Below are 27811 nucleotides of genomic sequence, written 5' to 3'. Positions count from 1 at the left end.
TTTCTTTCAGTGAATTTATGATTATTCTCTTTTATTATAATTTTTTTAACTCGTAAGAAGATATCTTTGTCTCTTTAATTTGTTCCTCTCACTCAACGTAACGGAAAATATCGTTACGTAGAATATTTTTGCTGATATATTTATGTGAATCGAGTTATATACATTGGTGTTGAATTTTTACAGCATAAGTCCATTCATTCTCAGTGAAATATTTCTGTTCTTTTATTACAAATTAAATGCTTAATGTCCGAAGTGCGCAGAGTATATCTTATACTGTAAAATCATCTCTCCCACGTTTCTACATCATCTTTACGGTTCTAGCCTAAGTAATAGTTTTCTTTCTCGGTGAATTATCATTTTTATCACTATTTTACGAATAATATACACATTTTAAAGTTTCTGCATACATGAAATATACATCGAGGATTATAGTTTCTCATTCACTCTTCGGTTCTCTCATTAATTAACACTATTCATTTTAATTTCTCCTATTATATGGTTTAATGTTAACAGTTTCAATTTGTATACAGTCTATTCCACAGTATTCATCACGAGAAGTATTCATGTAGGTTTTTACAAATAATAAAATTTAAGTCATTTTATTAATTTTTTGATGATGGAAAAAATGAATCCTCCCCTCTTTTGTACTCCTGCTGAAAGGATTTCAACATATCCGACGTCAAAAATTAAACAATGATTAAATCTCTAAAAGTAAATCCCATCGGTATATCTCATTAGTCAATTTTTCAACATCTTCTCAGCATTTTTTTTATATCCATACAGTTGGCTCTTCATTCAACTAAATACAATCGTAAAATGATATTTACAAACTCGCTGGAAAATATTCGGCGATCAGGCGTTATGAATATGGACAACTATTAATGGAATAACGGTGACAATGCAAATAATAATTGTGCAAGTATTCTTGTTATTTCCTTTGTAAATATAGAATGCTCATTGGAAAAATTATGAACAGTATCATATATGGGCAGAGATATATATATATATATATATATTATATGTATGTATGTATGTATATATATGTATATATATAACTTGAAGTGAAGTAAACAATTATGCAAAGCCCCGAGTTGGTCGTTGATTCCATAAAGGACCATGTGAGATCGATTCAAAGCCTTCTCCCCTTCCAATCACAAAAAGATGAGAAAATTCACAAATCAAAAAACTAATTTAATATTCTTCAGATGTTATCATTATGTTGTTTGAAATGATGAACAGTCCAACTTTTTGTTACCTTTAGTTTTCCGCTTTATGAATAAGCTCTCTCACGTCAGCTGCTTAGAATCCCGAGACCGATGGTATCGATTTAATGATATACTTAAAAGAAAGCGCGAAATTGAAATTAGTCTATTGGTTATCAATGATCAATTGCCTGTAGATGACAGACGGTGTTGGGCCATCTCCATAACCCAGAGGAACATCTCGTCGTTGTCATTTACACGAATTGCATTGTCCCGTAAGATAAATCAAAGGTAATATCTTTCCTCTAATCGACTAGTCATTACTCCATGAGGGTCCCTTCTTCGAAGCTTGATTTTCCATGGACCGAAGTAAGTCTTCTGCGCTCCTGGTGAGCATCTGTCAAATCCATCGGCCGCTAAACCATTGCCTGATACTTCTGCTCAGGTAGTATATAAGCCTCCGAGGAATCAGTGGTTGATGATGTCGTCATATCGCTGACTGTCGCAGCATTGAGATGATGGTGTCCAGTTAAGTGTGACATTGACGATGTTAATGTCATGTTGTGGTGATACTGTCCATGATGGTGATGATGGTAATTACTCTGCGGGCTGTGATGCATGTGAGAGAGCTGACTCTGATAGTAATCGCTGGACGTGTATGGATTCTGATAGGTGTTGTATGTTTGGCCCGGATAACATTGGCTATTTACGGATCCAGGTGATGCTGAACTCCAAGGAAAACCGTAATCACTGTGATGAATCTGATTCATTGGCGGTGGATAGGAAGATGGTGGTAGTTGACTTGAACCCGGGGTTAACGGCGGTGATGGAGTTGTCAGTGCTGAACTGGCACCGCTACCACCAGTTGGTGTAGCACCCAGTCTTGGATATACAGTATTTGTCGCTACTAATGGGGAGTTTGAACCCGTTGGTTCTTTGCCACGGGGTGATGATACTGGTGAGGAACGACGACTTGGGGTTGGTGGATTGTTACTTAACTTACTCGTTACACTCTGTGACTGGCTTGGTCTTGGTGATGCTTTTGGCGGGGAGGTTTGTGGCTGCTGCTGACCCTGCTGTTGTTGTTGCAACTGCTGTCTACACTTTGCTCGGCGATTTTTGAACCAGACCTTTAATCAGATAAATATTTAACAAATTAAGATTACAATCAAACTGAAAAAGCCTTTCAATTAAACACGATTTTATAAAAAATTTTATTCGAAAGAGCACTGCAATTTCATAAAAAATATTTCATCTTCTAATTCTAAGGTGTTAAATATTCATATAATAATAAATATCTGTAATTCACTTCCTTCCAAGATCACACATTATTAATACGTAATAATAATGTCCTGATGCATAGATAAAGCTAGAATTCGTTTAATGGTTATTATTCCAATATTCAAAGAAATTTATCGCTTGTGAAACTGTTGAGAAAAATAGGAAAATTAATTTTCGTTTTCTCTTGTGGAAAAAATGAGAGGATATATCTGCAGTGATTGGAGATAAAATATTGGGGGAGTTAAACATAATCATAACGTTACATTAGATTTCAAAGATGCTACTGAAGGGAGGTAAGGTAAAAATTGAATGAATGAATGAATGAATGGTGATAAAAGGAGTTAAAGACTGCCGCACGATGGGCTCTCCCCCCGTATAAAAGAAATTCAACACAACCACACGGTGGCGTTAGTGTAACAACAAACAGACGTTGTACCCCCCTCTGGTTTTTCACCATTGGGCGGGCGGGAATATCTATGTGGGACGCTAAATCCACTCTTCTTTATTCATGTACACAGAGCATGAAGAAGGAAAAAACCCGCCTCCCCCCGGCCTTCCATTTCTCCCTTCTTTTCTCTTTTCACATTCTACCCCCTGACGTAGGTCCTATGTGTATGTACGCCGCAATCATGTACACCAAGAAATACGCCACTATATTTCCCCTAGGGTATAATCCCTGCGCAATACAATGTGACCAAAGGGGCGATGTCATGAATCTATGGTACCTTTAAAACCGGATCTATAAATTATTATTATTTATATTATCATCGAAAAATAAATCTTTAAAATGCGGATACTGGGAATTGATCATTTCGCGTGCGAAGCAACTTTTTTTGATACACCTGGTAAATTTTAAAAAATCAAGCCACAAATTAATCCAACGTTCTTGTAATTTCTAACAAAAATTCAATCACTGGATTTTTTTTTTTTTTTTTTAATCGATCATGCAATCTTTTTATGTATTATTATTTGGCAATTGTTATCACAAGGGAAATATTGAAAGCCAAAGTGTGCAACGCTCATCTCCACGCACCCTAAAAAAACAGACAGCCTGTGGGGATATATCTTCACCCCATGTTAGTATAGTCTCCAACTCGTAGTGTTCACACCCTTCATTGATACGAAGGTGCAAATTGTCATCACCATCTGGTTTATATCCTTTGATAACTGATTGTTCGTATTCCGATATCGCGCGGTGCGGTAAAGTTAAATTAATGAAATTCAATTGGGATAACAAATGAAACACTAGTCTACTGGTGTTCATTTCAATTAAACTCGCTCTATTTACATGTTTTTTTATTATTTCTTATCGAGTACAAACGAGGCAAAAAATATTATTTCTCACCACACTGTGCAAAAATTGACTTCCTGACACAGAGTGAAGAAAAAGTGTTTTCTATCTTGTCCAGTTGTTTTCTGTAGCTTCGGCTCGTGCTAAAAGTTTCTCACAGTTATTTTGTCTGATTGTGCAGCACCATTGCAAAATGAAAGAGCAAGCAAAATATCGAGCAAAAATTTAAAGAGAAAGACGGAAGAGGATTGTGTATAAAGCTGTGTAAGGAGACAATAATTTTTTTTCACCGATGAAAAATGTCACACATGCCTCCCTTCTCGCACAACTAGGATGGAAAATATACAGGACCAAAGCAGTAACACAGCTGCATCGCTTCTCGCCGCGTATATATCGCGGTCTGAAACCCTCTAGAAGAGAGGGAGGGTATATAGCACCGATGGGAGGGTTATAATCCACAAACAAATCGACTGTATGTCGTTTCTAACGTTTCAGTCTCGCTGTTTTTTCCTCGTTCCGACTCTTCTCTCTTCTCCCCGCTTCATGGCAGGACCTTCAATACAATTGGTCGTGCACGCTAGCACTGAGAGATGTGTATTACTCCGTGTAGTGTTATTCGCGTTTTTATGTTTCTTCCTCCTCCCCCTTCCCGATGTATACCGATGTATACCGATGGTCCCCTTTCCATAGTTGTGAACCATTCAGGGAGGATTAAGTAAGAGGTGGGAATTTGGGGAATCAATGTTCTTGATTTTGGCGGTAGGCTGTTATGTCTATGGATTTTGGAAAAAGTGTAAAAAAATACACTCTATAAAATTGCATTTTTTTTTCGTTCATAAAGTAACCCAGTGTGGCTTGGAAAAAAAAAACTTGAAACTATCATAAAAAATATGATAGCCATCGGCTGCTTTTACACCCACTCCTAATACACATAAAACCCCAAGTGAAATAGAGATGTTACAGAGACCGCAATAAAAATGTCAACGAGAAAACGACACATGGGGTCAAGGCATCTATCACCGCCTCTCCCTCTGTTCTGTTGCAATACAGGGACAATGGAGAGGGTGTGAGACGATGAGTAGTTCGAGGTTTGTGTAAATAGCCCAAATCTCAACATCCATTGCTTCGGCACGAATCGTCAGCCGTGGGTTGGGAGGGGCGAGAGGGCGGGATGTATTGCCGAACAAAAGTGATTTATACAGAATGCGAAAGTTGCACGATGTGGCGGGCATGTACGTGCGATGATGAAATGAAAATTTAAATGAAGAATAATTTTTAAAAATCCATTTTTCACGAGCAACCAATTAAAATGACATTTCCACAAATACTGTTGTGAAAAACCAGCCGATCTCTCCTCGCAGAGAGCGAAGAGTTGTAAAAATTGAAAACTCACGTTCCGAAAATTTTCGCCATACTCGGCAATTTATCTCCCCCAATAATAATCATTCAAATTAACATTACCTGTACTCTTGATTCCGGCAAATTAATCTTCATCGCCACCTCCTCCCGCATAAAAATATCTGGATACCTAGTCTTGGTAAACAATCCTTCAAGCACATCCAACTGCGCTCGGCTGAATGTAGTTCTCTCCCGTCTCTGTTTTCGCTGTGCAACACCTGAAACAATAAATAAACTTATTGTTACCATACATCAAGTACAATTTACGACTCGATTAATAGTACCATAAACATATTTATAAGACTAGAAATATTATCTCTTCACATCATGGAGGGACATCTGAAAGCTGAGATATATATTTTAGAGTGAGGATGTTGGCATGAAAAAGTATTAGTGTCAGGGGGGAGGAGAAAGAGCGTGGAGAGGTCGCGATAGCGTAATTTTTAGTCGACGTCCCTTTGCCCAAACGCACCATCGAGCCTTGTTCTGGTCGTTTCGGATCCCACGTAATCCGCTTATGAGGAAAAGGGGGAACCAAGTATGGGGGTAGCTCTCACTGAAGACAAAAAGAAATAAAAAAAGGAGAGTAGGGTCACTCTAGGTACATTTTCGTGGAGCTAGTCTCTCCTGGGTATGGGCTTTTATGGCAGCTGCTCTTCAACTCTGGCTCCTCGATCGAGAAGAAAGGCAGATCCAATAGTTGCCAGTGAATGATGTCAATGACACGGTCAGGCGGCACAACAACGCATCAGATGCGGTGGTAGTCGAGATGTCTTGTCATGAAAAATACATGTTCATGAACTCTAAGGAATTCAGTAGTGAAGTGATCTAACTTAACAAGTGAAAACATTTTTTTTTTTTCATTCAAACTTTTCAGGCCAAGTTGATATATGTCATTTCCACTAATAATCCTTACAATTTTCCACACAAGTAGCCCCAACACTGGAAGCTACTACCACTTGTGTACGCCAAACGTAATCTTGATATTTCAAAATTCATATTCAAGGCGTAACGAATGCGCCGTCACCTCGAAGGTACATCCACCCACGCGATAATCAGTCAAACCATGTCACTTTGTCTAAAAGTGAATGTCCGAGATAAATATCATAGATCCGATGATTACACTGTACGTATTACTCCTTTTGTACTCTTCCAATCAATCCTATGAATATACAGTGCGTGTAGGTACACAAAAGTATCTGTATCTCAGTCAGCAAGTTCGTTAGTAGATCTTTAAGGGATCTCGGAGCGTTTCGTCTTCTGTTCCTTTGTGCTGTATATATATATATATATATATATATATATATAGATATATGTGTGTGCCCACTGCTTGTTTTTCCATCTTTATTTTTGTCGCAATCCGGTGGCTGGCAAGGAGATAACCAGAAGGTGGGGTTACCCAACATGGCCGCAGAAACCGGGAGCATCGATCGACCCGTAAACATTGCCATTGTGTGGTCTCCGCGTTCGTTCCAGCTCTCATGCCCCGCACACCGCAAGCTTGGCATTATTGTTGCATGAGTACTAGACATCTTATGATTCTGCACTCTGGAATTTCATGTTACTACGGTCTTTTGTTTGGTTTAATTTTTTTTTTAATAAAAAAAAAAGCACGGACAGTGCAAAAGCATGGAGTGCCAATCGGCGTCTTGCATCACATTTCCCTGAAGAATGAATCAATGTGTAGGAGAAAATGTCTCTCCATATATTGACATGAAAATAACATTAAAATGTTATCCATTCACTAGCGAAATAATCATCGTAATTAGTTGGAACAAATGAAAAAGACTTCCCTTCCCCGAAGAAAATCAAATCAGTCGGCGTGAAAAATACTGAAGGGGCGTGCGTGCGGGTGATATGTGTGCTTGACTCCTGAAATGGTACCCCTAATGGCTCGGTAAACACCCGCTGGCATAGTCCTACTAGTATGATTCGATTTGTTATCGTCGACGCGTGTGTTATACGGGGCTCGAGGGGGTGACTACGCGGCTCATTGGCCTGCAATGAGATCAGACGATGATGGTTTTATTCCTCTTTCCCGTCTAACGACTGAATATTCAATTTTATTTCCAATGTTTATTGGATTTTTTTTCTCTCCCCGTTCACTAAGTCCATCCCCCTAATTCGATCATTAAATCACTTGTAGATTTGAGGAATCAGAATAGTTGAATTAACTGTTTCAGCGATATGAATTGTTAACAGCAATGGACACAAGCTGCCTGGAATTTCGTAACACAATTTTTAATTTATAATCATGATTATTTTCATTATTATTTATTATTAATTAGTAACTGTAAACAGTTAATTATTGAGAGAAAGAAAAAAATTCTCGCGTCAAAAAGTCAAGAGTGGAAATTCTCTCCGTCGGAAAAACATGGCTATCTTCAAATATATTCACAGAATGCTACCGACGATGGGACATCAACTTGAAGAAGCAGATGAACAGAGTTAAAATCGCCGAGTCACAGGAGAATCGAAAATTAATTAAAAGCTAAAACGCACCGCCAGGCACGGATTATTAGGGAAGCCGTGGGATGACAGGCACGTGGCCGTCGCTCGACCCTTTCTCCTCCCCCTCATCGACATAAACACTCTCGGATTTTCGGGAGGGGGTCGACACGCAGCGGGAAAACCTCTTCGAAAGACCATCAGTTATGAAAACATTTGGTCAGCTCAGCTACCGTTGTAATGCAAAAAACAGAGTGCAGTTGGATTCTTGGAGAGGGGCGGCTATTAGCGGGCTCTTTCGCTCCATTAATTCTCGAGATGTTATTACCGAATGAAAATTAAATATGTGAAATATGAAGGATCCCGTTATGAGGCGATAAATGATTTCAGGTGAGTTGAGTAAAGTCTTTGAGGAATACCAGCCTTAGAAATGGTGAAAATGGCCATTATCACTGAATCCAAGTGTTAAATGAAAAAGATCAACATGTCTAGAGTGAAAATCATTGTCGTCAAATATTTGGATATAGGTATCCCAGGAAATGATACATCAATTCCGAACCAATAAAAAATAACGCAACAATTCACTCAGTCTCAAGTGTTTATCCACCAATTAGGCCTAGATTTATATTTGGTTACGGATAGGGGAGGCCTCTTCGTCTTCGTTCGTTCATTTTCAGTCTGTATTTTTCCCTCGGCCACCCACCCGATATCGACACACGTTCCGTAGATAAACTCCAAATGGTGTATTTGCCTTGGTGAAGAAGGGTCCTCGTTTTCGTTACGCGGTCAACTTGAGTAGTTACCCTCTCCTCTTGACACGCGCCGAGTCACGCGCCCGAAAAGAGAAAAAAAAACGTAATTGAGTGATTGCCTATGTAACAGAAGGGACAGGTTCCTTTCTGACTGAATGCTCTATGAATAGTTTATCACGATTTGACAAGAAAAAAAAATTGTTTTCGTAAAGAGTGCAACTGACGGCATTTCTTATTTACTATACTTTCAATAATCATGGCCTATTCTCACTATAATAAATATTGTCATCTAGAATGACAAAAAAATGTACAGCTCGATAAACTTATTTTTCATCCCCGAATCTTTTTTTATTACCTGAATGGCGAGATGGATGCTATTTCGGACTTTTAAAAGTGGCTACCATGCGTAGAAACCTGGTATATGGCGACTATAAAAGAAGAGGAAAGACAGGGACTACTATGAGGGGAGACTACTCTCAGAGAGGGAATACTGGATCGTCCCGTGTTTCCATGGAAACTCTCTGGGCGATAAGCGTTGGTTGGTCCCGCACGGCCTGCCGCCACCCTGATAAGCGGCTTACTCTATCTGTCTTTCCTTCTCCTCTCGTATACCTCTCACAACCCCCTTCCTCCCTCTACCCACGTAAAGTCCTCCCCCCAGCATGAATATACGCCCCATGTTATAACGTTCCTACTCCAGCCACCATCAGAGGCAATGTAAAAATTCATTATAATTAGCCGAGAATCAGATATTCTTTTTATTTGGCATTGATGTTATTTTCTTCACTCCGGAGTGACGGGAAAATATGCGGGAAGAAGTATGTGAAAATTTGTCTGGGTTGAGAAGCCATGTAACCAACTGTACGTGGGGCTTCAGTCGATGCATTGATTTCTATGATAATCGATGATGGAAACAGGGGGAACTCACGTATGTATAGTTAGGTAAAAGACTTACGGAATAGCTGGCAAGAGGAAAAAAATAATTGAAGAATTTTAGTAATCTTGTCCCAACTCGCCGAGGAACGCAATGAATATTAGTTGGTGAATTTTATCAATTAATTGGTGAAATTTAATGACTAATTTAATAGGTGAAACCAGAGTGGAGTGAGAGCTTCTTTTAGCTGTCAATTCAATCAAATTGAACTAACATTCGGAATAATAATGAAAACTCAACTCCATGTGCTAATTAAATGTCAATGAAAACTTTAACAATAGAATCTCCCATTAAATTAAGTCATTACGAATAATTAATCATCACTTTTTAGGAGTATTCCAATGTTCAAAATAATGGTACAAACCTTGTGGAAACGCACCGAGTCCATGGTCTAGTGGATGTCCATGAGGATGTCCATGCGTAGCAAGTGCAAATGGCGAGGGTAAACCAGGATGTGGTCCACCAGGATGGCCATGAGAATGTGGATGGGGATGTGTGCCAACACCCATGGCTGGGTGACCATGGGGATGATATTGGGTACTTCCGGTTGGGGCGCACGTTGCGCCCGCCGCCTTCAGATACCCCGCCATATAGGTCGCGAGGCAAGCCAGTTCACCCGCCACCGCTGCACTCTTATCTCTCTGATAATCGTTAGCTAGGTAATTTTCACACCACCAGTACGGTTCCTCGCGCGAGCCTATCGACTGTTCCAATTTTTTTGTGGCCCGAGGTGTTATTCCTTCTTCAAATTTATCATCAGTATGACACGATGATTTCAAAGATGACCTCAATTGCACACCCTTCACGTAGTCCTCCACCTAAAAACAAACATTTATTAATTGATTTATCACTTTGCGTTAATATGTTCACTAGAATAAATTAATTGATATCTCAATAACGGCGACGGAGTAAAGTTTCCCAACATTTTCCGTATTAATAAAGGGCTTTTTCCAATTTTTGAATTACGATTTCACTTGTCAAAATTGTATCGTTTGATCGGGCACTGTTTCCGACTAGAAACCTGATGACATCTACAGAAATGTGTCACTGTATTTTTTAACTTCAACATTGCCAAACTCGCGTAGCAGGAAATTCCATATAATATAATTATAAATTTATTCTTCTGAAATTGGGTTTTTTGCTCACAATTCACATCGATGCAAAACTTTTCATTTACAAAATATTTTAAAAAATATGTCCACACATCTACCAATCTAGTAGGGCTTAGTTTTTTAGGAACATTATAAAAATTATTATTTACGATCTCTTAAGCTCTGTAAAATAAGCAGACAGAATTGTTTCCATACATAGAAGATATTATAAATTATTATATCACTATCCACCGGAAAAACAAGTGGAGAATCATAGGGAAAATTTTGTTTATCAAGACCATGTCTTAAGATTTGTCTAGTTGTTTATCAAGACTATGTTTTAAGAATCCTTTACGTTGTGAAATTCCTATAGTTTGAGCGATTTTCCGATCGTCAGAACTTTTTGAATCTAATGAGAAATTATTACTCAATTGATGGTTTCAATGAAACAATACATTCAGTAGTTATCAATCTGTCAAGGATGCATTGTTCAAGGAAATTATAAAAATTTTAAATTATGATCTACCGAATTGCTCAGTAGATGTGGTTATTTTTTTTCACATATGGATAATGTTTTAGTTTTGTTTCCACGGATATATTTTGAAATCTCAGCCACTTTGATCTTATTCATTCTTATCTAAATAATAAACGATTGCATTTATTGAACAGTTTACACTAAAGAATTTTGGCATGACCTTAGGCTTGAGGTCGGAACTCACCAATTTACGTTAAAAATTGAGGCATTATGCGACGATATCCACAATGATAATTCCCAAGCTCGTAAAAATTAACACTAGTCAACTGCACAGCACGATATAAATTCAGCCACGAAACATTTTACAATAAACCATATATCAGGTGTTAATCGAGCGACGGCAAAGTACTCTCGACCCGAAACGGAATACGACTAATGGAACAGATGAGAACAGAGTCGGTCAAACTTCTGGCTACCCCCACCCCGTGTACCCTCACCTTAATAGTTTTCCAGGCCCTAGAGGTCCCTTTCAAAAAATCTGTCAGGGAATGGGGAGGGGGGAGATTTTTGAGATAAAAGGGGGCCTCAGCTACGAACTTGGGTGGATGAAGTGGGGATAAATCGTATGAATGGCTCGCGCAATGGTAACAGGATCTATTGGTGCCAGTCAATTTTACAATAATATTAAATAGAATAATTTCCAATTATCAACCAGATATATTGACTGACTATTACGGTCATATTTTTCCACAATCACAGCAATTTAACTGTTTTTTTTTTTCTGTTCTTGTACTTTTCTTTTAATAGTATATTCTATTTAGCTTCAGTTTTCGACAACGTCAATTATTTTTTATGCATTTTTTATTAATAAACTCAAAACTGAAAAAAAATTGTTTCCAATTATCTCTCTGCTATTTATTAAAATTGCATGGAAACAAATTTCGACATATTTATAGCGCTCGTAACAGAAATAATAACTTTGTGATGCAAATTAAACAATCGATGGCAATTTGCCGACTTTCTTTTTCGCAATTTTTTTCTTTAATTTATACAATATAAAATACTCTGGTGTGTCTTAATGCATGTTTAAATGATGCCGAGTTTCACTTCTGATCAATAAATAATGAGAAGGAAAAAATTAATGGCAGTGGTTTCAATTTTTTAATTATTACTCATACATTTTTTTATCAATTGCCAGTGAAAGTTATGATAATTATTCAAAAAGTGATTATTTTCAATCGTTCTAATTGTAATTCATATTGTTATTTTATAACAATCAATGATAATAATAATAATAATAAATAATTAATGATTCACTCATATTTTCAATTCATAGTCGTACTTGTATAAAAATAATTGCAAAAAATTTGGAGATATTTCAACGACTCATAAAAGGAATAATAACTTTATAATAGGCATCAAGTAGTTGAACTGGCAGTGTTGTAGAATAAATATAAAATGCGGCGCGTGCTACAGGCGGAAGTGGAGCCCGATGGGGAACTTCTGGGCGGATTATCCCGTCGGAAACTTAACATTCTCGCTAAACGTTTAACCAAACTCTTCACATTATTCATTTTCCTGTGTGAAATGGGTCCCTTATTTTATTTGAACTCGGTTCATCCACTGCTTTGTTTGAGGGGTTAGGGTCCGGAAGACGTGCGAAGAGTAAAACCGAAGAATATAATGGTAGGTACTAATTTTTTGTTATTTTCACCTGAGTTGATGCTGATGTCTGGAAGTGAAGGATTGTGGTTCTAGAAATACGTGAGTAGATATGTTTACACGATAGCATTATGGCGGATAATGTTTGTTATAGGCTTCTCCGGCGGACTAGCGTCGAGTGCGCAACGTTTAGAATGTGTATATATAACAACCACACGGGACATTAAAAGGCCAGTCGATCCGCTTATGGCGGGTGAGGCTCAAATTGAGGGAGATATAGCTAAATTGGTCTGGAATAGTACTTTGTTTAGCTCTACATGTGCATGGCAAATCTATTGGATAGTAATTGGAGGAATTATGGAAGGAGTTGGTGGAAAACTGATGCACAAAGACGAAAATTCCGTCAAAGTTACTAAATCCTTGGGTAATGATAGTTGTTTTGACCGTTAAAGTTTTAATTTGTCATCAGCAACGAAAATTTCAAATTTTATTTCAAAGCTGAATCAGCACCAGACAATTTCCGAGTGAGTGCTGTATTCGGGAAGCCCAAGTTGCGAATTATAACTGACCTTTCTAGGTCAACGTTGTACAATATGAATATGCCATATTGAAAGATGATTTTCCGATTGCACGAAAAAATAAAAATCATACTGTACCTATGACACAAAAATCCTCTTGGATATTGTCTATAAAAATGAAAGAAGTAACGAAAACAAAAGCTATAGAGATGTTTATCATAAGCCGGTATTCCTATTAAGCTTCACTAGACCCTCTTCCCCCCCCCCCGCTCACCTCTTCCCGAAAAACCCATTGTCTTTTCAAGTACGCAGGCCATTTCCCCTTTCCCCCGGTCGTTCATCGTTTAAGCCCTCCGGAGGAATGATGACCCCAATGGCGGATGTCACTGACAACCAGGGACATTCCATGAGTTTTCACCATTTTTGAATACACCTTACTTCTCCTCTGAAAAACCATCTTCTGGGTATTAACAAACCACGAATAAACATTAAAAGGTGTCAGTGACCAGCCTATCGGTGGATAGGCTCAAGTCCTGCTTTACAATATATTTAGAATGTTGGTTAGGCCGGGCCTGAGAGGTACCCGGAAGATGTCCCCCGTAGGGTCTCGTTAATAGGACCGTAGACCCACAAGATTATCAGCGCCCCAATGTCGGGGAGTAGTATCTCACCCGTCAATACTGATAGCACTTGCCAAATGGAGATATTGCCATTAAAACCGACTGAGAGGAAAAAAATTACTGATTTTCCCCAAACATTCGAGACCCGTTTCTCATTGAGAAAAGGTGCAAGGGATAATCACCAGGACGTTTCGGCTCGTCTATAAAGGGGGAATACTACGGCGCCAGAAGTAGGTACTCCGTCTGGATGCAAATCCATCCCTTGTGTGGTCATGATTTTACCCTCAGTATAACGACCATTTTTACTCAACTATCGTCAATTTACCAACTCCGCTTTTATTTTCTTTCATGGTTCTTCATGAGAATTTATGAGCCTTTTATTCCCCAATATATTTACAATTAGTCATTATGATTGACACTAACCACAATTTATGATGCAATTCAAGAACAATGGCAAACATATTACATGATCTCGGTCTTTAAAATATCAATGTACAAAACTATTCAATTACTTGGCATTTCGTTAATTAAGCCAACTGCCCCCATGACTTTCAATCTATGAAAAATTTATCATTTCAAATTTATTATCTTATAATATTAATTTCGCAGAACTTTCGTTGCAAGTGAAACTCGGTTTTACTCTAAAAATCATGCAAACCATACAATATAATGAAATAAATCCGTCCCGGACCGTCCAAAAAAAAAAAAAAAAAAAAGATGAAGTACCTGAAGAATTGAGAAGTGAAATATTGAGACAATGAGAAATGTGAATTTTGTACATTTGAGGTCAATGTGTGGAAAACCGGATGGGGTGGATTGTGGATGTTACTCGCGGAGGTGGAGTCCGTTGCTCATGCGCGTTAATATTCCTCCCATGAGGATCGAGTGTGCATGGCTCCGCCCTTGGTGTTTTCAGTTTCCAGCGGCTCCCCCTCATGCTTTCTGCTTCCTTTTCTCTCTCTTTTAAATCTATACATACACATACATTCTGTGTCTCCCTCCAGCCCACATGCCCTCTACCGCGTATTGTGAATAAATAAATTTCAACATTTTTACAGATGAAAACAATTCACTCACTTTTTTCTGTTACAAACAAAACAATTTTTATTTTCAATAGCCAAGTCTAAATATTTATGAAATCAATAGTTCTGCCAAGTAATTGCACTTCGGATGTCCAATTTTTTTCCGATTTCATGAAATAATTATTTAAGCACATTACGGTTACACGCCTAGGTACATGATGCCAAAGGCAGTGAATAATTCTAATAACTCAATTTTCCCCACAATCCGATATCAACCGTCTTAATAACAGTCATCTCACTGTGATCCCGATAGCCGTCATCACCTACCAACGACCATTCGATACCCAACCATGCGATCATCTCCCACCAACTGACAAAAAAAAAAAAAAACATTTCTCTGGCGATTCTCTTTTTGTTAAATTTATTACTAATCTTCGGTATGCCAGCGTTCATCCGCATAATAAATGATAGTCATTGTTATGGATGAATATGAATAACAGTTATATATTTACGAGTGGTGGCTCTCGTCGCCGACACCAGAAGGATGATAGTTTTGGATATACATATATCGTGAAGTAAGAATAAGGCAGAAGAAGGCTGGAGAGTGTGCAAGGTCGTCCAGGATCGAGGTGAAAAAAAGACGGTGTATAAATGAAAGAATAAAAGATGAAGAGCATAAGTGTGTATGTATGGAGGAGAAACCGGGTGTAACCAAACGAATTTATAGAGGAGAAATTAGGAGGTTTATAGAAGCTGTGCACGGTAGCTGAACCGTAGATCATCATTAGACGCCCAACTGAGACTGCCAGCTAACGCCAACAGGAGACACACCGCCTTTTACCACTTTTATTTATTTATTTATTTATTTATTTTTTATTTTTTTCCCCTCAACTTCTTGTGCATCTGTAAAGCTCCATAGTCCCCCTCCACTTTTATAGAGCCACTGTTTCGCTTGTATTTTAATGTTGACGGTGGCCACAGTTTATAATATAATATAATAACCGCATACTTTCAGTCTTTGCCATCGTTGTATGTTGAATTTTATATGAATTCTAATTATTGTAATAATTTGTTTTTGTTTTCTAATATTCACCGATTTCAAGTTCAGATATGTAAATTATTTATGATAAATATTTGAAAGAGTGCAATTTACAAATTCATGAAAGTCAAATGTTATTTCTCACTTGCCAGAAGACATTGAAAAGAAAACCCCTCCTACTGTTTCCACCTTCACCTCATCAATACGACAATTATCGAGTTCCATAGCCACATTCCCGCCCTGGTAGTTAGTACCAACAAAGCAGCGTAACCACCCCATGAGGAAGAATATATATCACAAATGATTTGTGAGGGGACGGGAGGAAAGAGCAGCGGCATTCCAAAAGGGCGAGAATAAATGTGGGTTCGAAATCAGGGGTGGGCCGAGGGTAATAGCCCACGCCTCTTCCATAATTTTCAGGGGTCACACGCGCCTTCCCTACCTGACACACCTCATCAACCCATTGCAAACATTTGTCAGAAAAAGAAGGGATAAAAAAATTAGCCAATACCTGATTGATATTGGATGAATTTGGAAGTGTTGGCGAGGTGGCAGATGAGGGTGGCGAGTTCGTGTCAGGGGGCCATCGAAGGTAATTTTACCTGGTCGAATATAGTTGGAGTAGCAGAGTGGAATGCCTTTTGAGAGGCAGTGGGTAACTTTGTTAAACTGACGATGGTGCGTGGTAGCAAATACCATCACTACTAAGCCACAAATCCAAGCTTAAAGCTTAGAAGCTTATGAATCAAATTGGTTAAACCCAGCGTTCAACTGGGAGTCTGCGAAACATCTATTGAATGTTTGAAAATGGTCAAAAAATAACTGGACCCTGTTAATTGTTGGAGAATTATCCTTGTAGTCTTTAAAGGTCCAGCGCAACCTTTTTCAGTGGCGATGAGAGTGACCCCATGATGAGTTTTACTTGACAACTTCATTCGGAAGATGTACAATTCTTTTGCTTTTAAAAGAACAAAAATGTTGTTCTCTTTTGAACAGAGAATAATCTCGTCATTTAGTTACCAAAAATTGTCTTGAACATTTGAGCATTGAGCAAAAGAGACAATTTTTTCAAATTTTTTGGCATCAAGAAAAAATTTGAAAAAGAAAAGAAATAGTTGCAATCATTGAATCATTAACAGTAAATCGGCCTAGGAATAATCGAACCCTCATTTTACCGAATCCAACAATCACTGCAATATAAGAAAGAACCGCCATAAAAGTCATGATCTAAACAAAGCCGATATTTACCCATCCATCATCGTTCCTATGTAAATAAAGTTACGGTAGCAAGCCCCCTCCCTTGGATTATCAAAAAAAAAAAAGCGATCTATAACTAAATTACACGCTTCCGGAAGAGGACAGGGCTGGAGGCGGGGGAGGGGGGGGGGGTTCAAAGGTTAGGTAAGAAAACACGAATATAAAAAGGAACAAAAATTTTCAACACTTGGTCTCGCTATTTTTTACCAGTCCTGGTAGAAGCATTTACGGGGCGCACAACAGCCGCCACGCAGCTATATAAACACGTCAGCGATGGGCATTGTTACCTTGGATACGCTCTTCCGTGTGTACAAGCTATTGTAACGAATCGTTTACGTTCCAGAAGAAAGATACCTCAGAGCCAGATCCCCCCCCCCCCTCCTCTTACGAACAAGCCAGGTCATTTTCCTATTCATGTCGACTACTGAGCATTTTCGACGAGACAAATTTCATTTCCTGGTGTTTATTATATTTTATTCGGCTAACAACTGGCTTATGGGATCTTGGATTCTTTTTTTGCTTTAAAAGAAAGTGTAAGTTTGAATTACGTATAAATAAAAACATCCATAGACTTTGCTATTCATCTTGAAAAGTTGAAAAAATGGGTCTTTCCGTAATCCTTGATTTTTCCATAAAAAGTTGAATTTCCAAACTCATTCGGAGTTATTGGCATCGCCTCCATTTTCAAACTCGATCGAAAAGCCATACCTAATGATTTATTTTATGCAACTATGATTCTTTCTCATTTTATTCATTTGGAAGATAGTGCTCGACATTGGAATGGATGGAGCACCGAATTTTCAACATTGTAAAACGAAACAGGATAATCCATTTTCCTGGTCACAGCAATAGGGGCTCCTAATTAGAATGTCAAACAGCTGCGTTAATTGGAAACCCATTTAATAATTTTGTTGCGAAAGCCGATAGACTAATCAATGACCGCCGACAGAGAAACGATTTAGGAGTCGTAGACAGGGGATGGACTAGACAATATTGGGTAGAGGTCGCAAATGTCTTTTCCAATGTGAGAAAGTGGTCAACATTTTGGCTCCTGTGGGGGAATTCCCACTACCTGAGGGGATGATCCGTCTAGCCCAATAGCATGACTCTTTAGGGATTGCTGTAATTACGTTATCAGGAGTCGGTGGACTTTTCCAGGAAGTTTTATTGCCTCTGGTCAATTTGTTTACGCTCCCATTGGCGAGAAAAATTTTTACAACTCCTCAACTCCTTTTTAATGTCTTCCTTCTGTAAAATTAACTTTCACTTTTATAAAAGCCCTTTCAATGGCAACTAATATTATTGAAAAATGAAAAAGTATGGCAGTAAGAAAAAAAAACATAATTTTCCATGAAATTAGAATGAATGAAATCTCACCGGTAAATTAGCCGAACATGAGCCAGAATCATACTGATTCATATATCTAAGGCTATACTCCACGAAACCTGATGTCGGACATCATGTCCCCCGATATCCCAAATATTTTTCGTGACTTTAATATCCACCGGGAGGAGAGGCTGGCTCCTTTCATCCAGCGTGAATGCACGGACGACGGTTTCAAAAATATATAAACTATTCCAACGGAAGTGCTGGCCAAGCTGTCAGATCTCCAATCCGACAATGTGAGGACTGAGGCCTTTTAAGCATTCGACACCATCTCAAATTTTTTTCTCTCTCCCCGCTCTAGATCAAATCTCTCGCCTCCGAGAAAAAGGTAAAAGCTTATACTCTTTTTCATGACACGTTCATTCCGGTATTTGAGAAGTCTCCAAGTCGATTTTTTTAATCTAGGAACTGGAAATATGTTTGGACCGGATATTTGGATCTGGGATGATGTGCAGGCTTTAGAGATGGAGTAAAGATGGCTATGTCTTTGTTCAATTGAGCCCCAAGTCGAGATGCCATTGCTTATGAAATGCCAGATATATTTTTCACAACTATATTGCTCATAGACAAAATCATGTCCGAATCTCTCCCAATTTATTTTCTTTAGTTACCGAAATGTAAATATTGAATGACTTGTAAAAATCATAAAAATACATGAGTTTGTTCTCCATTTTGTTCCGAACACAAATCTTGGTTGAAAAGGTATATTATTTCATGCGGATAATTCACAAATGATCACAACCAATCTCAACAAATTCCCACAATCTCCTCTTCCCCAAACAATTTATCAGCTCCAATCGTCGGCCCATAAAATTACGTTAACGAAATAGGTATCAAGAAGGGGGATCTTCTCTCCATCATAAAAATATTCATCATCCAAGGGTGGTGGAGGGAGAGAGCGTATAAAGCCCCCGAAAATGTCCCGCTGATAATAACAACAGGCTGGGTTATCAGGGAAAATCTAGCCGGTAGTGTGACTGGGGGGATAAGGGCGAAAATATTTGAAAAATCGTGGACGACGGCAAGAGCACCAGAGAGGAATTAATCGCAATGACTATTTCAATAGGGCCATCGACTAGTGGTAGCTTCAATATCAGGCTCATAGCATCCCTCAAAATGCGCAAGGAAAAAACTAACAGCGTGTTGTGTATACTCGTGGGGTTTCAGAGTGGAGGGGCTTTTCGGATATCCTCAAGGGAACTCCTGCGGCTCGTCCATCCCCACAGCTACGTAATCACTGGCAAACGAGCCGTTTATTGCCAAGAATGCGACCACTGTGCTTTTTACCCCTCACATTCTCTACTTTTTGCTAATAGAATTGTTTTTATTTTCCTAATGGCGGTTTCATTGACATCTTCAGTCCGATCAATTGTGTGTAAAGCTGCCCTCGAGATTCAAAAATACCCCGGTCAAATTATTGAATAGGCAAAAAAATTGAAGGATCACAAAATTTACTAGTATATAAGTGTTGAAAAGTCACTTTGCGATTGAAATGAATTTCAATAGTGAATAAAGTGTAATTCACATACACCCGCACGTCTCTCCGATTCTCACGGGAAAAAAATCTAACCTTCTCTATTTTTCTCTATAAAGAGGCACCTTCCAACCCAAAATTTATAGGCCAAAGAGAAATGAATGGAAACTAAATGGACAAATGGTTCGACTAGTGTCCCACCCCTAGCGCCTGAAAACGGGGCGAAACGAATTAATTTATATTTCCTGTTGAGGTCAGGTTCCCTCAGGTGAGAAGAAACCTTCAAGTTCACTGACACTAACGTGAAATGATGTAAATTGGAATTCCATCGAAGGAATATCTTATTTCCAATGGCATGTATTAACTGGAAAATCTATGTAATTCTCTCGAAATGATATTTCAAATCAAAATTAACAATTTTACCTGAATAATTGTTTTAAATTATTATTATAATGAAATTTTTTTTTTCGTCCTTTTGAAAAATATTTTATCGTAGAAATTTAATTTTAAAAAATTACTCTTTCTTTCTAAATGATTTTTCACAAACTAATATTGTTATTGATTTTTGCTATTTGCTTGGTTAAAGAAAAAATGCTACAGATGAAACCGGACAAAATATGTCGGCCGAGGAAGTAAAGAAAAAGGGAAAATTGGAAAAAGGTGAAACGAGGAAAGAAGAAAGAGAGAACAACGGGAAGATTACAAACGTTTTTGTGGCTCCTTAGTGGGAAAAGATGTAAACTGAGGGCTCTCAAGTTTACGCATCGGAGATGCGAATCTCGAGTATGAAGCGTGCTGCGGCCCCTTGACGCCTGATGCCCGCAGTGCGAGAAGACTACTTAGATACAGCCACGTTTTCACCCTCCCTCCCTCTCATTTTCTACATCGCCTTTACATTGAACCAACGCCCCTTCAAATACCTTTTGTAGTCCCAACCATGTCCCCTTAACGCTTCGATGAACGTTTTCACGCGATGCATTTTTACTCGTACCCTTCGGTGTTGAACGACGGGGCTCTTCTAGCGCCGTGAGTAAATATTCACAGTATCGGCAAGTTAGTAAAGAACTTTTTAGCATTTGTTGGATTTCCGATTCATTGAATATTTTTTTTTTTCTTCACCGACAGTGAGAGCTTCTTCGGCCCTTGTAACGTGCCGTTGGCTCAGTGGAGTTTCAAAAGTTTCAAGCATTTTTTAAGGGTTTCTGGGGGTGTTCAAAATGAAATTTAATTGAGCTAAATTGTGACAATCGGAATGGAGGGGCATAAAGTGGGCAGAAAATTTCATTCAATTTTCACAAATTCAATTTCACTACGTCATTTACACTGAGAAAAGAATATCAATAATAATGTAAAACAAATATAATTGGCACAACTATATATACGATATTTTTTTTTCAATCTTTCAAATCATCCAAATGACATCGTCAACGCCGTACATTGAATAATAAAAAATATATGTTTTTCTCGTAGGGATGACAAGTGCGGAAGATATTTTTTTTTATATTTATTTACTCGTCAGATGACAAGTAAATATTAGCTATTGCAAAAGTTCGTTTTCCGCGCCGAATCTGTCAAGCGGACCCCGGGGATGTAAAACGAAAAGTTCAACGAGAGCCAAAAAAATCCTAGAAAATATTATCGATCATTAGGACCAACTCAAAAACATAAAAAAAGGTGTGTGAACGAGGGAGTGAGTCGCCGTTGCATAAACATAAAAAAAAACTTCATATAAAAAAAAATCGGTGGCACAATCGTTAATTAACGAGTGAAGCCTCCACGGAGTTCTTCCCCGAGAGATCGCAAAACTACTCTCATAAATTTTGTATACAGAAGCTTGAGAGAGGTAACACCCGGTGTATGTATATGTGTTGGTATGTTGAAATATAAAAGAGCTGACGATGTGGGCGGGAGAATGGAGAGAAGCAGGAGAAATACGAAAATATTAAAGTACAGTCGTTAAAAAAAATTAGAAAACACATTTTTAGTAAATTGAGTGACGGTCTTTGCGACTGCGTACAGTCAGTTTGCAGAATATTCATACAGGGAGAAAAACATCAATTCATATATCTATAATTATATGCGAAATTGAAAAAAAAAATCATATTGTCAATTCAATGCATTGATTTATTTACTGCCAATAGCTAGATGCATTAAATTGACTCTTTATTCCTCGAGATGATTTTTTCATGGTTTCGTTTATGATTACCGTGTAATTGTAGTATTCCATTTTCATCATCATAAAATAGGGAAAATTTCCCCACCTCCACCAAATGAATTGCTCTACCGGTGAAAAAATTTGAATGCTATCCCAACTGAGATTATATATTTTTAAATAAACTTTGCAAAGAGGGTCAGTTGTCGCCATTTGAAGCAAAAGCCGTGAAATACCCTCGGCCTCTACAGTATTTTCAATTTCAAGAGCTGGTTCATTTTATGAGTTAGCCTGTACAGCATCTAGACGATGAGTCCCTGGAATGAAAAAGATCGCCCGAGGCATATCATGAAAACGAAATGGTCTCCAGCCACGTTAGATGACACATGGGTTATAGTACGAGAGAAGCGGGTAGTAGTCGACTGTCGCTCTGATGGTTCTCTTTTCATATATACACTAATATAATACAGAGATAGTCCGTTAAAAAAAGGAGAAATAAAGCGGAGAAGCGTGAGAGGTGGAGGGCGGAGGGTGGAGGGCAACCTCTTTCTTGCCGCCTGGCGACGGATCCTGCGATGAGCACAGTAGCGGCAAATAGCCATAAATATAAAATATGTCCCCGTCCTTTTACCCTTTTACACTAACACTCGGAGCCCTCCTCCAGACTCCGGAGTACCTCTGGAGCTCGGTAATATATATCGATTTCCGTCGCTCTTTCTCTCAACCGAGAAGATGTTCCTTTGAATCTATATATGTATGTGGTAGAAAATGCCTCAACACCTTTGTGGATAACATTCCATGCCTTCCGCTGTTTCTATTTGACGCCCCCTATTTCTGACTTTCATATGTGATATAAAACTAAATTAAAAAGGAAATAGGATTTTTTTTTGAGTCGTTTGGACATGCGACTCGAGCATCTTGTTGGGTCTTACTTAGAATATGCTCTACGGAGGAAAATGTTTTTTATCGATCATGCGGTACTTTTAGCTAGATGAAATATCATTTTTATCGGAGCTTTGTTGTCATTTACTAAAAGGAAAATAAAACGACGAAAAGCCATTTACAATGTGAAAATTAAAGAGCCTTTTCCAGTGTCTGATAGATACTTGTGACATGTCGCCAGATATTCACATACGATAATGTCCACCGAATAAACCAACACATTAAAGATTCCATCCCCGAATGTATACAATTCCAAAGATGAGACAAGCATGCCTGCGCACAGGCACATTCATTCCAATCTGCAGGGACAACTCGTCCGAATCATACACCCGGTGAGAAGGTCGGACGCGTAGGAAACCCGTTCTTAATATATACATTCATTGGCAAAAGGCGTTCAAGAAGCGAAGTGGCGGCACGTTGGCAATGACGGCAGTTCAAAGTTGATTTTTTCCCTTTATAAATTCGTCCAAAAAACGATAATGAATTGAAAAAAGAATAATTGAAAAGTGATAGCGGCAGCAAGGGAAAAAAAATTACAAGAACAAAAAAAAATCCATGAGAGGAAAAAAAATGGTAAAAAGTGCCGCCACAACGAGAAGTGTGGAACTATAATGAATATGAAATATAGATCCTTGTCCGTTGAATATTTTTGCTTGCGAAAAAAAAGCATCAAAAATCATCGCGGACGATTTTTTTAATGAAGGAAAAATAATAAAAATTCAAACGACGCGAATGGGAGAAAAAATATCTCTCAACTGTATTCATTCTGCATTCTTCGATCATTGTCCGACATTTTTCGGCCTCCGAGAATGCCGCACTGCGGCATGCGTCCAGGTGTTCCGCCCCGACGGTATCCTCCGAGGTTCGAACCCCCCATGGTGTTTTCACGAAACCGCTAATTAGGTGGCTATAACGACAGCCAAAACTACCAACCAACACTTACGCCTCTTTTCTTCATTTTCAGGGGACGGGGGGAACGGGGGGAGGGTTAAATACCAGAGGTCCTTCTTGAAATCCTTGTTGTTGGAAGCAATCCTAGTGGTTTTGTGGACATTCAATGGACATATCTGTCATGTTTTTATGTCATCAGTAATAGTAGTAAAATGTTTTACTATTGATGTGATTATTAAATAGTTTTGTCTGATTCTTCCTGAAGAAATCAATATATTTATTTATTTATTCTTTCCTTGTGAAAAGACTCCTATTATTTATTACACTCAAAATAAGATAATTTCAAAAAGCACTTTTCACTCTCCCTTGTATATTATTATGTAAGGTAAAGAAACCTATGATTTTTTTATAATTAAATCTCTTCTTAACAAACTTGTTTACCAATGATGCAATGATGCATTAAAAAATTGAATATTTTTAAGTGCCCACCATGAATCTTAATTAAAATGTTCAATGACTCTGCCATTTACCATTGGTATACTACGTTATATGGCAACTAGTAGTAATCCTCCTCCTTCCATAACTTGATTTTCAGAGGATATGAAAAAAAAAAAAAAAATGATATTAGTTGCGTCTTGAAGACGGGACCGGGGCTCGTAAATCACCGATACAACAACGGAGCCGACTCCAGATTTATGGCAGCCAGTGTTTGTCAGGTGAACATCCAATATGCCACAAACCCCTGGCACATAAGAATCACCGTTTTGACCCTGATTTATTCAAAATTTAATTTTGTTTTCATAAAACATTGTATTTGTGGTAGAAATCTTCTGGATTTCGTCACAAAAATTTCTACTTCATTCTATTTATAATCTCAGAATGATGTAAACGGATTGAGAAAGTAATCGTATTGCCCGGCGATAGGAGTGACGAGCCATCGAAAGTCGTGTAGTTATATACATCTAAGAAAAAAATATGGAATAGCGGAAAAATGATTTATTCAGCTAAAATCCTGGCGCCTACATTTGATTAATTTAGCCTGAATATATTCTGAATATGGAGCTGCCACTTTGCACGAGTAGTTTTTATTTGAAAAAGAAAAAACGACATTTTCGGTACCGCCTAAGTGTCGAAAGATGTTCGTTTTTGGAAAAATTCTCATCCCAAACCATTCGTCCTCAAGAGATGATACATTCGGCTGAAGAAATTAATTTTGTGATATCGAGTTGTTTTCTTCCACTGTATATGAAGAATGTGGGTTTTATATTTTTTTTTATGTTTCGGCTGCAGGTATACGAGAAAATCAGTTTCTTGGACTTCACGTGTGACAGACGTCTTCATGCTCCACAGGGCCTTTCTCGGGCTCCTCGCTTTTTATATTATTGTATTATAACCGAGCACGCCCGGACTGGTGGATGGTTATAGTAAAGAGTAATCATAGAAGGTGGGTCCGTCGGGACAAGTCATCTCACCATTCCTTACAAAATATCAGAAATTATGAAAAAAGAAGGGATACGTGATGAGATTTTCATCTTCATTTTTGAAAAAAAAATTGAATTTCAAACTCAGTTTAATCGGAATTTTTTGATAAAAGTTATGAAAAAAAACATGAATATTCATGATTTTTCTCCAATTTTATTTTTAATGGTTCGGAGTTCTTTAAATACAATGAATCTATTATTTGAACTGTACAGGCTTGCTTGTTTAAATGTCAAAATTGAAATGTTAGGAAACCTTTCAAAAATCGAAAAGAAATTAGAAACATCCAATAAAATAATCCAAATATTTGTATAGTAATGGTAAAAAAACGTGTACTATTTTATGCGAATACATTTTAGGCCACGACATGGAGAGCTATAAATTTTACTGATTTTCCCGTGAAATTGTAAATTGACTTCACTTATCACAACCCTAGTTTTTGCAAATGAAAAAATACACCCTTTTCTATTCAACAAATAAGTTTCACTATTTGTAAGCTGTCTACACATGCAAGAAATAAGATTTCCTTTCTACAATTAGCAGCGATGACGAGGCGCCAGAGATAATGGACTGACAACTCGCGTATTTCTCACTATAAATATATTGAATGTGATGGAAAACATCAGGTGATAAAGGAAATTCATGACAAAACCATCAAAACAAGCGAGTAATAATTTCTCTTCTATTTTTCTTCAATCAGAGATATCACAGAAGGCTGATGAACATCAAGTGCCTGAACACTTTAATTCATGTATGAAATTCAGACAAATTTTTCCTCTAATACCACTTTTTTTATTGTCATTGAAAAATGCCGAGGAACCATATCTGAAAGTTAGATATTTACATATTTTTCCTATGCTCAATCACTCCTTGGTAATGTATACACCTACTCTAGCTCTAAACCTCAAAAAATAACCGTAAAATCAAAAAATAAATTAAATTCTAATTATCCTCCATATCAGTTGGCAATTTCCATTCGTCCTGTTCGAGTAAAAACAAAATATAGGAAACTTATTTTCCACTCTCTCATATCAAATGTCAACAAATGACGTAACCTATTCATCAAATGGTTTTCTTATGAATTTTCCAATATCTGTTGAACCAACGATGCAATTTTACTCTATAATTTTACTTTTCCAAATGTTAAGTATTTTCCATCATTCAACTTCGATTTGCCGTTATCCTAGTAAATAAAAAAAATAACCTAGTATTTTTTTCCTCTCCTTCGTAACCTCCTGAAGCAATAAATTACATAATCGATGATATAGATATTTTGTTCACACATTCCAGAATTACTTGTAAATATGGCAGGAAACCTTCCATTTATTGACACATTCCTATCAACTCGAATGAGTATACGTCGAGAATCTCGATTCATAAATAGAAACAAATTCATACTCCTTATTTTCATTCATCCATCTTAATAAATAAATTCCTAAGCCAACTTGCCCTCTCAATAGTTGAAAAAAGGTGGTTTAAAAAATCCACCTAAAAAGAAGAAAAGAATATCACTCACCTTCTCTGCTGAAAAAAATCCTCCCCAGAAAGCGAGTTATCTCCCACCGTGACACCTCCACCTCCACAAAAGTCCAAATTTCTGGACGAGCCGACGACTCCCCGCTCAGCTGTCCAAGTCCTCGTCAAGTTCTTATCACCACCGCCTATCCCCACACACGCCAGGCATCGCCCGGAAATATCCCACAAACGTAAATTCAATCTCCAATGAGCGGCCAACTGATAATTATTCACTTGTCGTTAGAGCACAAGGGGCGCGTTACGCTGTAAAGAATATCCAGCACGCCGATTTCCTAAAAATATTTCCCCCTCCCCCGCCCCACCTATCGACACCAAACTTAAACTCACGATAATGTCATTGAGCGATTCTTCGTCGCTATTCATTCGTTTCAATCAACAATGACGATAATACCTCTATTCCCGGAAGTCTTTTATCAGACTTTTAGTGTCAAATAGTAAATATTATGAATATATTGGTAATTATCTGGGCGACTAGTGAGACGATGTGACGGGGACGAGTGAATTCTCTCGACTTGTATTTCACATCTCCTGCGCTCGATGTTTCTTGGTAGCACCGCTAACACATGGCGCTGCTCTACAACTCGAAATAGTTGTCCCTCTATTCTCTCCCGCTCGATAACCGGGCCCGCGGTTTGCCCTGGCTGTTGGAGGGGGAGGGGGGGGGGCTGTAAAATCTTAGAAGGGAATATCGCGAGTGCCGACGGGTGGAGGGAAACTTGGCAACAAGAGTGGGGATAACCAAAAGTATTTGATACATCTTCGGCGCAGCCTCCACTCAACGGACCAAAATGGCCACCGTTACGTAATCCCATTGGTCGAGGCTGAAACAGCCGGTGGGCGGGGCATAATATCGTTTCGTCCTTTCTTCATTTCGTTTACCATTATTTCTCCCCTTCACCGCCCCTCCAACCCGGGCGGCCCTTCACCATTTTTTATTCTGCAAACGACGACTATATTTGAA

General features: G+C 38.2%; 1 protein-coding gene across 1 annotated transcript; it reads right to left on the bottom strand.

Annotated features, from left to right (window-relative positions):
* On the bottom strand, positions 1-27347 carry LOC135173150 (homeobox protein OTX2-like). Its single transcript, XM_064139840.1, has 4 exons — positions 26831-27347; positions 9671-10124; positions 5236-5390; positions 1-2332 (listed from the first exon to the last, which is right to left on the bottom strand). Exons 2-4 carry the CDS (start codon positions 9894-9896, stop codon positions 1619-1621), a joined length of 1095 nt encoding a protein of 364 aa, XP_063995910.1. The 5' UTR covers positions 9897-10124; positions 26831-27347; the 3' UTR covers positions 1-1618.
* Between the last annotated feature and the right edge of the window lie 464 nt (positions 27348-27811).

The sequence above is a fragment of the Diachasmimorpha longicaudata genome, chromosome 2, assembly GCF_034640455.1.
Source record: "Diachasmimorpha longicaudata isolate KC_UGA_2023 chromosome 2, iyDiaLong2, whole genome shotgun sequence".
NCBI classification, from domain to species: domain Eukaryota; kingdom Metazoa; phylum Arthropoda; class Insecta; order Hymenoptera; family Braconidae; genus Diachasmimorpha; species Diachasmimorpha longicaudata.
Note: the sequence above shows the minus strand (reverse complement) of the source record. Positions and strands in the feature narration are given on the sequence as shown.

Bases quoted from the DNA above. Each gene is read 5' to 3' on its own strand.
- LOC135173150 (XM_064139840.1), bottom strand. From the start codon at position 9,896: ATGGCGGGGTATCTGAAGGCGGCGGGCGCAACGTGCGCCCCAACCGGA. The intron at 5,391-9,670 runs GTTTGTACCATT...TTATTGTTTCAG, and splicing joins ACTCGGTGCGTTTCCACAAG to GTGTTGCACAGCGAAAACAG. The intron at 2,333-5,235 runs GTAATGTTAATT...ATCTGATTAAAG, and splicing joins TGCCGGAATCAAGAGTACAG to GTCTGGTTCAAAAATCGCCG.